The 11,765-nt window shown below is 37.1% G+C and overlaps 1 protein-coding gene across 1 annotated transcript; it reads left to right on the top strand.

Annotated features, from left to right (window-relative positions):
- The first annotated feature begins 1,333 nt into the window (after positions 1–1,333).
- On the top strand, positions 1,334–11,195 carry LOC145999311 (uncharacterized). The gene is made up of 2 exons (XM_083136252.1): positions 1,334–1,456; positions 10,422–11,195. The coding sequence occupies exons 1-2, from the start codon at positions 1,376–1,378 to the stop codon at positions 11,193–11,195; spliced, it is 855 nt and encodes a 284-aa protein (XP_082992378.1). The 5' UTR covers positions 1,334–1,375.
- The last annotated feature ends 570 nt before the right edge of the window (positions 11,196–11,765 follow it).

The following is an 11,765-nucleotide window of genomic DNA, read 5'->3' as shown; positions in this document are numbered from 1 at the left end:
GTTGGCCACACTAGTTACTAACTAGCCAATGAAAATTCACTGCATAAAAGAAGCAACCATTACGTCATGATATATTTCTAAATTATTGTCCCTGTTCAACAGTGTGAGCTGTGAGCTGGAGCTCTATTCAATTGTTTTCAATTATGATTGCTTTGTTTGTTTGAGTTACTGTTTTATGTCCACTTTATGCACAGTAAGGCTAATCGGGACTGGACCTACAGCTTAGAGTGGGATCCGAACCACTATGTGCCTTCACCGGGTATCGAACCCAGGATCCCTTGATTACAAGGCGACGACGCTACCACTGCACCATCGAGGAGGCTCAATTATGTTTGCATGAGTGTGTCCAGGAATGGAAGGACAATTGGCAACAATGGCGAAGGTTAGCAAGCAGGGTAGAACATGTGATGCTAAGAGGCAGGGAGATGAAACAAAAATTGTGATCTGCACCACGGCAGAGATGAGTGTGTCGGCCTTTAATCACACAGACCCTTTAGATTGTTAATTATATTTGTGGGAGGGTGAGAGGTGGTAATATGTAAGGTTGAAATAGAGAAAACATCTGTTTATATCCTTGAATTTTTGGAAAGTTTGCCTTAAACGAGGAATTATACTTATATTTTATCATGGTCCAATAGTGGCCATACTGAGTAAGAGATGTGAATGTAGCTAGGAAAGTGAGGACATGCAATATATAACTGGAATGACCAAACTATAATAATAATAAAATAAAAGTATACAAAGCTTTGTATAATTTAAAAATGCAGTTTACAATAAATTTTACAAGTTTGGTAGGGAATCCAGATGTTCAAATGTAGCAATTGGAAAGAGGAATGTTTATATTTTCGTCTCAAGACAAAATATAAAGGGAACATTTAATTGTAATAAATATCTACTTTTGAGGTAGATAACACATGCTGTGAAGGCACAGGGGGTGAGTGAAGGTATAGAGCTCCACATATTCTTGATCATAGCCATAGTTGTGATGGTGATTAGCATCCTGCCTGGCTGCCTTTACCCTCCAGGTACTGATTTATAGGAGTCTTGGTGAACCTCAAAGCCATGCAGAAACGGGGAAAATTTTCCCTTGTGCAGATCACTTGCCCCGGGATGAGCCTAGGTCTTCTGAGTGATAGCCAGATGCTCTACGAACTGAGCTATGGCGGTTCTTGGTAGATTACTATAATTTTCATAAATACCCTGTATTTACCCAAACATTATTTATCTACCCAGTGTTTAAATACCCGTGTCCCAACCCTACTCTACTTATGACTTCAGTTTTCTTCATTCTAAGTTTCAGAGGATGACAGTTTGCCAAAGTTTGTGTGCTCTCCGTGCATAGACAAGCCAGACAATCTTGCAGGACTTCCATAACATGTCTTCTGAATCGGAAAACCTTCTGAATGAAAACCCATCATCTGCAGAAGAGAAGCAGAGAAGGGAGATGGGCTTTGAGGTAAAGTTACTATTTTTTACTTGAAGGAGTTGTGATGTACTAAAAAATACAGTCAACTCTTATTTGCTCTTGGGGTGGTAATAGATGTATTTCTAAGAAGTGAAAAGTATTATTTTTACACCTGCTGTTACTAATAATGTAAGCATGTATACTTTCTTGAAGAACCACTGTGAAAGGGATATGTTAGTATCAGATTTCTTGTGAATAAAATTGTGTTTCATATTACACTATTCTCTCCTGTTTGGCGCAGCAAATCAATTTTGTGTGTGGCATGGACCTCATTGTAAAACTATTTTAAAATACATGAGGAATGGAATATATCTACAGAACAAGATATTGCCATGTTTAAAAATATATTTAAAATTCAATTGAGTTACATAATGTGCAAGAGTTGCATGTGTTCATTATATTTTACCATACATTCTTGATAAATGTCTATGTTAATGAAGTCATCATAACAAAATACTAGTAATGAAAGCCGCACCTAGAGTGGGTAATAAAAAACACCACATTCAACTTTTCAATGTTATAACATGAGTGTTCATCAGGAACTTTGTAAAATGAGGAGGTTGAAATGCTAATTTGTAGGACAAATTAGGTTTCTTATATATAACAACATTGCTGATGGAATCCTTTGTTTAGAAGATCAAAACACTGCATTTTATCTTTTAATAACCAGTCCTAGAAGGTATTTCGTAGCTATTGTATATTTTACATAACAAAATCGAATCACACACACACTGGAACGCCAATTTCAAGTTTCTCTCCCCCCCCCAACTTTAGTTTAGCTCTTTAGCTACTACCCCCCTGAGGAATATTTATTCTAAGTTACACTGTAAGTGTATGTAATGCTTGTTATGCATTTTCTTACTTGGAGCAGCATTCAGATACAGCATGGATAAAATGGACCAAAGAATTATTTACCACTGTTATATTAGATTGCTCCATTGGAACATGCTGACTGTCTTCTGTATTATTTCAAGTATTCTGCCTGTCTATTCAAGTCTCTGCCCATCTGTCTTTTTACTGAAACCATAGAGCATGTTTTGTGTCCGGGTGGGTGATCTGAGGTCAGAATTTTTCTACCCTTGTCCATGTATAAAGCACCTTTGAGGTTCACCCAGCCTCAAATATATAGGTACCTGGGGGTAAAGGCAGCTGGAGAATGGTGCTGATCACATCACCTCCATAGTGAACCAAGATCGAGAATGTGTGTAGCTCTATCCCCCACATCCCCTTCCCCTAAATGTGCCATAATGGCAGGGTGCAATATGCTTGGGGGACTGAGTATAGTGCACGCCACAATTGATATTGAAAAGAGGTACTACATCTGGTTGTAGCCAATTTTCTTTGCCCCTGTATCCACTAGGGTGTATCAAACCTCACATCCCCTTTGTTTTAGAAAGTCTTAAGGCATGCAGTGTGCAGAAGTTTGTGTGGTGTTTTTGTAAGAACCTGTGATTTTTTAGGCTCAGTCAATAAATAATGAGGCAGAGGATATTACACCAAAACTATGGTAGTTAGAAATGGGTCGATGGGCCTGAAATCGAGGTGCAGGTGTGACAAGACTGATTTGCACATGTTTTTCCGCTAGATGGCGTTACATGTCTGGCAAGGTATGCGCAAAGGCTGCTAACTGAGCAGCGGCCATGTCCAGTAATTCCATGTTTGACTGTGACGCATAATGGAGGCTTCCAAAAAGGAGCAATGGGGGTGTTGTGCACTTCTTGACATCGGAAGGTGTAGAGGGTCGTGAATTCCATCAACGAATGGAAAAGATATATATGGGGCGCAATGTATGTCCCGGGCAAGAGTGCAGCAGTGGAACAAGAAGAACACGCTGAGTGGGGCGGGCACCAAAGTGTGTCACAGACCAGCATGTTATGCAGGTGTATGAGCTAATCAAGACAGACTGTCATGTATCAGTGGATGACATTTCAGCATCAGTGGGGCTTAGTCATGGTACTGCCCACACAATCATCAAGGACACGTTGATGTTCCATAAAGTGTGCGCTCAATGGGTCGAGTTTTCCCCATGCATTTTTTTTTTTTTTTAGGAAAACCCACATAAAAAAAACACCAAAGAAGGCAGACAAAATGTGTAGTTTTTTTCAGAAAATGTTTTAAATTATTGCTCTAAATACAAGTGAGGTTCTATGATTGTAAATTTTTTTGGAAAACTTGTAATGAAAAGAATTAGCAGAGCTTTAAATACTAAAAATAATGAATGTAGTACAAGTCACAGTGTTTTTTTTTCAGGCTATTATCTTCAAATGATGCTAGAAAAGATATTATATATCTAAGAAACAAAACAGAAAAGTATCAGAAATTTTTAGATAAAACCTTTGCATTTAATGATGCAGCATAGTTGAACGAAGCTTATAATTTTGAAATGTGGGAGCACTTTGGTTATCTGTTACTTCCTTATGTGAGGGGAAACAATAGTGGAGATCATAGTTTCAACTGTTTCAATTGATACAATAAATTTTTGCATGTTTAAACATTTCAAGGGAGAATTGAGTCCCCTCCAGGGAACACTGCCTTAAAGTTGCACTGACCATGCGGGCGGAGGGGTTTGTGTGCTTTGTTGAGGCTGAGAGCTATGCCAGCGGTAGAATCTACCGGCAGGGTGACCCATGCTGGACAGGTCTCAGAAGAGAAGCCAGACTAAGGTGATCTACAACGTCCCATCTTTACGATATCTTATCCTAATATTCCTTCCTAGTCCCAAATACTGCTGCCTTGTAGTCATAGAGGGATCTATAAAGGCTAAGGGAAGAAAACCCTAACAGAAAATTACCTGGTCCTCCAGGTTGGGGGTTGGCGTGAGGCTGACAACCTTATCCGGAAAAAATCAATCGTTCAGAAACCACAACTTGTGCCTCGGAAAGTGGATAAACATGATGACGGACCAGCTAAACGGATAACGGACATGAATATGGCCAAGTGGAATATAAAGACAATGCTAGTCCCAGGAAAGATGCAGGAGGTAGCGCAAGAAATAGAAAAAAATGGTATACAGATAGCAGCAGTACAGGAAATTAGATGGGTTGGAATGGGTAGAGTAGACAAAAAATACTTCACAATGTTTTATAGTGGAACAGAACAAAGGACAGGGCAGAGAGGTACAGGCTTCATAATAACTAAGGAAGCAAGAAAAAGTATACTGCAGTTTGTGCCAATATGTGATAGAATAAGCAAGCTCAGAGTTAAAGGATCATTCAGAAACATAACAATTATAACAGTGTATGCACCTACAGAAGACAAAGGTGATCAAGAGAAAGAAGAATTTTATGATAAGCTGGAGGAAACATTAGAAGAAACACCTAGATATGATTCAATTATTATCATGGGAGATTTTAATGCACAAATTGGCAAGGAGGATAGGATAAAAGGAATAAGTGGAGTCTATACCTTACATAGAGAAAGCAATAATAATGGCAATCTACTCTATCAGTTTGCAATTAGAAACAAAATGATAATAAAAAGCACGTGTTTCCCACATAAAGATATACATTTGGGGACCTGGAGATCCCCAGATGGAACAACAACAAACCAAATCGACCATGTTTTGGTAGGTCACAGATATTCCTCCTCAATCACAGATATTAGATGTTGCAGAGGACCTAACTGTGACTCTGACCACTTTCTTTTGAAAGTAAAAGTTCGAGAGAGAATAAGAACAACACAACAGACAGAAAAACTAAAAAGAATAAAATGGAATATGCAGAAATGGAAAAAAGAAGAAATCAGACAAAGATACCAAGATGAAATAGCTCAAAAAACACAAAGTTGAACAGCAGAAGAGAGGAGCTCAACCGAAAAACACTGGGAGAAAATACAAGGAACTCTAAAAGAAGTAGCAGAAGAAATAATAGAAGATAAACAAGTAGGGGAAAAAATGTGGTTCGATGAGGATTGTGAGAAAGTAATAAAGGAAAAGAACGAAGCTAGACAAAAAATGATACAAAGAAAAACGAGAGGAAATGTCGAAAGGTATCGAGAAAAAAGGAATATAGCTAATAAAACATGCAAACAGAAAAAGAAGGAGATAATGAAGAAACAGATGATGGAGATAGATGACTTGAGTAGACAAAATGAAACAAGAAAAGTATATACCGCAATCAAAAAAGTAAATAAAGGATACCAACCAAAGGAAATTGGCTATAAGGATAAAAACGGAGTAGTGATAGGAGATCAGCATAGAAAATTAGAGAGATGGGCAGAATATTATCAAGAACAACTAGGAAAAGAAGAGGAACTAGTGGGAACAACAGGAATAGCAGGAATAGATGGATACAATGAGGGAAGCATTGAAGACCCACCAACAATGGAGGAGATAGAAATAGCAATTAGAAAAGCGAAAAATAACAAAGCACCAGGAGAAGACGGTATAATAATAGAAATGCTAAAGATGGCAGGACTGACAATGAAAATTGAAATCCATAAACTCCTGGAACGGATCTGGAAAGAAGAAGAAATGCCGGAAGGATGGAAAGTTGGAATAATATGCCCAATACACAAAAAAGGGGATCGAACGGAATGTAGTAACTATAGACCAATAATGCTGCTAAATGTGGTGTACAAAGTCCTTACCAGTATTATTAATGAAAGACTGAAGAAATATACTGAAGCTATAGTACGAGAATATCAATGTGGATTTAGACCAGGTAGGGGTACAGCAGATCAATTATTCGTTATACAACAGATAATTGAAAAAAACTATGAATATGCAATAGACCTCCTAATTCTATTCATTGACTACAAAAGAGCATTTGATAGTATAAGGAGACCCGAACTGAGTAGAGCTATGCAAGAATTAAAAATCCCCATCAAGTTAATAAATTTAATAGAAATGACAATGAAACAGACCAGAGCAAAAGTGAAAATAGGGAATGAAACAAGTAGAGAATTTCCATATTACAGAGGAGTCAAACAAGGAGATGGACTGTCAACCACACTCTTCATTCTAGCATTACACGTGGCCGTTCAAAAGGTAGATAAGAGAGGATCAATTTTTACAAAGATCACTCAAATATGCACATATGCAGATGACTTTGCAATAATAGCACGAACAAGAAACGATTTAAAGAAAACATACCAGAGATAAGAAGAAACTGCAAATAGGTTAGGACTAGAAACAAATGTCAATAAAACAAAGTACATGATTGTTACCCAAAAACCTGACAAATGTAGAGAGGAAAGAATAGAAATAAATGGGAAGGAATTTCAAAGAGTCAGGTCATTCCAATACTTAGGGCTGATCATAAATGAACAAAATAAAAAAGATAGCATGATAAAGGAAAGGATATACATGGGGAATAGAGCATATTATGCAAACATGCAATTATTAAAGAGGAAACTAATAAACAGGAATCTCAAAATTACCATATATAAAATGTTAATAAGACCTATAATAACATATGGTTCAGAGACATGGGTAATGAATAAGACAGAAGAGGAAGCATTGCGCAGATTTGAGAGGAGGGTGATACGCAAAATATATGGACCGGTTAATGAAAATAATTTCTGGAGAATAAGAACTAATGAAGAAATTAACCATATACTAGGGAAAGAGGATATTGTGAGATTTATTAAATCACAAAGAATGCAGTGGCTGGGTTACGTACAGAGAATGGGAAAGGATAGAATGCAAAGGAAAGTGATGCAAGAAAAAATCTATTCAACAAGAAGAAGAGGAAGACCAATGACAAGATGGCTAGATGGTGTCCTGGAAGATTTGCGTCACATGAAGGTGAAAAGATGGTGGGAGATTGCAGAGGACAGGAATAGATGGAGGCACATAGTTGAGGAGGCCAAAGCCCATGAGGAGCTGTAGCGCCATGTGGTAAGGTAAGGTAGGTAAGGGAGAATTGAGTACATTTTATTGAAATGTTGTTAATTGTGGCATAATTAAATTGGAACACACTTTAAATGATTTTTGTCATTTCTCATCCTAATGGGTTGCTTGCCTATGCAGTAATATGTTATTTATGTCTGATTAGAAGCTCTATACCCATGTAAGTCGTGCATCTTCATAATTACCACAATATTAGCTTTGTGCATGAAACTTAAGGAGTATTATGCACTTGCACCATAATTTAACAATAAAATTTTCAAAATATGGTTCATGATTTACGAGGAGCATGAGTTAGAGTGGATAGGCAGAAAGGAATAAGCCATCTATTTAATGACCATGATAACTGCTGTAAATTTAGAATAATTTAGGTAAAGTTATTTCTGCAGCTAGAAAACTTGTAAACCAAATTGAACAATTTGTTTCTAGATGGTGGATGAAAAACTTATTTTCTGCATGCTGCAGAATGCTATGCTATGCCCTACAATGTTTTTTTTTTTTTTTTCACAATGGTCTAGAATACATTTTCAGAGTATAAGGAATTAAACTGAGTAATTTTAGAGATTTCATTGGTCTGCAATTTTGCAGTAAAACTTTTAAAATAATATTTCTTAGCTTGAGAGGAGTGGTGGTAAAAGGTAAGATCACACCCATTCTATTTTTGATAACTGCCATAAATGCAAAGTTTGTGCGTTGCAATTTTTATAGTTGCAATATAACTTAAACGATTGGTCTCACATTGTCTTTGAGAAAAATTGGTCACCATGTTGAAAGATTGGTTTAACATGTTTTGCGAGAACTTTAAATTATGCTCATGTTTGACTAGGTTATATTTTCGTACATTTAGCAGCAATGTTACGGCATCACTTGAGTTTTAAGTTTTTAATAAAAACTGAGTAATGTTGTGTGTGTGTTTTAGGAAGGTTGGGGGTAAGTCGCCAATTTTGAGACCACAATAACTGCAGCAAATTTAGAGGTTTTTAGTTGAAATTAATCACAACTAGATACATCTAGGGAATGACTCTGTTTTGCATTTGCATTTGTTCAAAGCATTTCAAGAGTGTAGAAAAAAATGGATTTTTCTTATGCTGAGGTAGATTCCAAATTCTGATGACACTTTCAAATCTCAGCCTAAACTACATTTTTGGAGATTAAGGAAAGGGTCTTAAGAATTTTAGGGCTTTGCTTAAGCTATAATTTGACAATAAATGTTTTGAAATATAGTGCATGTTTTGGGTTTGTTGTGACCAAATTGGAGGTCACTAATGTTTTGACCATGAGAATTCCCATTCTCATAGCATTTGAAAGCTTATTGCGGAGTAGTTGGAATAAAGCCAACTTACGGAAGGTGTTCGCATTTTGGTATGATTGCATTTGCAAGTTTTCTCGATCAAGCAGGAGTAATTACTCGTTCTGTTTCTGATTCAGCATTAATGCTAGCCAGATATTTTGGAAATGTACAAGGTATTCCATTTGGATGAAATCAGCCAGACAATTAGAAACGACTAACTTATAATTTGGCATGGTTAATACATGGAGGAGGTATTTATGTTTTAAAAGTCCAGAAAAATAATGGGAAAACACAACTGTGATAAACTGTGAACAAACTGTTTTGAAGCAGATTTAAAACATTGTATTACATAGTATTTTTGGATTATTTAATGGTCTATGGCATATGAAATAAATTAGAAAAAAATGTGTTTGTAACATAATTCATTCGAATATATGTACAGCACTGAATTCACAAAATAATTTGTTTCATAAACTGAAGTTCAGAATGGATTTGATTGATTGATTTACTTTATTTTACTTATCTTTTTGTGCCACTTTTGGCTAATTTGCGAAGATGGGGATGAGTGATGAAATTGATGAATGGACACTCACAAATATCCATGCCCACACTGGGATTCGAACCCAAGACCTCTGGCATTGTAGGCATTTCTCTTGTTAGAATAAAATGTTATTAGTCCTCACCTATAATAAGGTGGCAGTATGGAGTACCATTGTTGACTACCAGAAGGGAAAAAAAGCACTGGTAATGCCACATTTTGTACTCCCACCCATTAATTTGATTCTTGGATACACCAAAGTATGTGCCTCCTCAAGGAATGAACCCTGAAAACTGATCACAAAGCAACAGCATTAACTATTACACCATCCAGGAAGAGTTGAATCAAGTTGTTGGACAAACATTTTAGAACAGAAATATTAAATAACTATTCCCTGTGGCAAATATCTCTGGAGCAAGGGTGTGCTTAGCATCAGAAAAGGGAAGGAAATGGAGTGGTCATTGCAAAGGAGTACATGCTGCTGTGAAGGCTGGTAACTGCAGTCGCTTACTCCTCTCCAGGCAATCCATTTCTCTCTCCCATGTTCATTGGTGGAGCCATCTCACTTTACTACTTGTGCAGAGACTTGTTTTTGTTTGCTTGCTCCAGAGAGAGTTGGGACAGAGTGTAAAGCAATACAAATTGAATGTTATGATACATTACTACTAGGGGAATAATGTATTTCATTCTTAAGATATATATTTTTAAATATAATCTTAAAAATCCCAATAAAACCCAGGTTTTATCTGAAAAAAAGAACAAAAAAACACCTGGGTTGGGTTTTTTCGAAGAAACCTGGGCAAAATGCCAACCCTGCTTATTGCACGACAATGCTAAACCACACAGCCAACACAACAAAGGAATGTCTGAACACATTCAAGTGGGAAGTCTTGAGCCACCCCCTCTCTCCGTAATCCAGATCTGTCCCCATGTGACTTCCACATCTTCGGTGAGCTCAAAAAAGCACTGCAGAGACAACAGTTTCAATCGGACGATGACGTCAAGGAGTACATATCCAGTTGGGTCCAACAGCAGCCAAAGGAGTTTGACGAGCATGCCATTTTGCGACTGGAGTCTCAGTGGGACAAATGCCTAACAGTGGCAGACAATCCTTCTGAGGGACGTTACGTAAGTACTGTGAAATATCCTCTGCCTCGTTATTTATTGACTGAGCCTCATAAATAAAAAAAAATCTGATTTTTATTTTATAAAAAGTAAGAAAGACATTTAAATTAAAGATCCTAATTTTTAATCCACACTGCTTGTGATTGTCTTTCAGAAGGCTTCTGCATCCTTATCTGATGATTGTGAAGAAAATTTGTCTCTTCAAGTGTCTGACACAGGTTTTTCTCCTGTGGAAGTGCTCATAAAGTCTGAATCAGAAAGTGCCGATCCATTCGTTTGTGAACAAACATCTCTAAGGAATGTGTGGCTTCCGGATGAGTCATGTGTCAAGACTGCAACTGATTCATTCAAGGAGCCTCCTGATGTTGATTTGTCTGTTGACATCAAACCATCTGATCAGTGCATACAGGATGCTTCTGTCGATATGAAAAAATCTAAGCAGTGCAGCATACAGGATGCTTCTGTCGATATCAAAGAATCTAAGCAGAGCATACAGGATGCTTCTGTTGACATCAAACCATCTAATCAGTGCATACAGGATGCTTCCATTGATTTCAAACCATTTAATCAGTACATACAGGATGTTTCTGTTGACATCAAACCATCTAATCAGTGCATACAGGATGCTTCTGTTGACATCAAACTATCAAGTAAGTACATGAAAGAAACTTCAGATTGTAAAGTGGAAAGTGTAAGTGGTGATGGTTGGATTCAATTTGAAGGCAGAAATCGGGAAGTTCCTAGTGGGCAAAATGTTCATGAAAGTGAAGGATTTTATCCATGTTATCATGGACAACTTGTTAAGAAAATGCCATCTGAGGACAGTGACAATGGTGAATTAATTTTAAGTGAAGATCAAGACATGAAGTATTCTGTAGAGAATCCTGATGAGGTGGAAGGCGAAATGGCAGATCCTGCAGAAAGGTAGGTGAAGAAAATTTTAGTACAAAGATTGAAAATGAGCATTTCAGTACTAAGGTTCAAAATTGGACCTTTTTGCATGTAGATTATGATTCATGTAATTTCTCTATTGTGCCAGAAGTGCTGCAGGGTTACTGGTCATTCAATACAAGATTCTCCAGAAGTGTCCATCCCACCATGTCAGATTGGGATAAAATTTGTTACATTATATCCTTAGACATATATAAGAACCCATAGGATTTATTTTTGCTTTTGGAATATCAATTCTAGTTTGGAATTTATAGTCCTCTGAAATTTCGTGCCATTTTTTTATGGGATCAAGTCATGTGTAGAGTTGTGTATCCAGATATTTTGGATATACTTTTTTGATAGTCAGCCCTCATTTTGTCATCCTTTCCTGCCTTTATTTTCTTTTTAGGAATAAAGGGCCAAATGGGAGTAATGTCCCCTGCCTTTTCCCACCCCCTTGAGGTTACACAGCATGTGCATATTTTGTGCTCAAGTTCGTTTTCTTTTATTGTGATTTCATCATGCTACGAATGCAATATTTACATGGTTCGTTTTCGATTTATGTTTG

Source organism: Lepisma saccharinum, chromosome 15 (assembly GCF_977018435.1).
Source record: "Lepisma saccharinum chromosome 15, izLepSacc3.1, whole genome shotgun sequence".
NCBI lineage: Eukaryota > Metazoa > Arthropoda > Insecta > Zygentoma > Lepismatidae > Lepisma > Lepisma saccharinum.
Note: the sequence above shows the minus strand (reverse complement) of the source record. Positions and strands in the feature narration are given on the sequence as shown.

Bases quoted from the DNA above. Each gene is read 5' to 3' on its own strand.
- LOC145999311 (XM_083136252.1), top strand. From the start codon at position 1,376: ATGTCTTCTGAATCGGAAAACCTTCTGAATGAAAACCCATCATCTGCA. The intron at 1,457-10,421 runs GTAAAGTTACTA...ATTGTCTTTCAG, and splicing joins GAAGGGAGATGGGCTTTGAG to AAGGCTTCTGCATCCTTATC.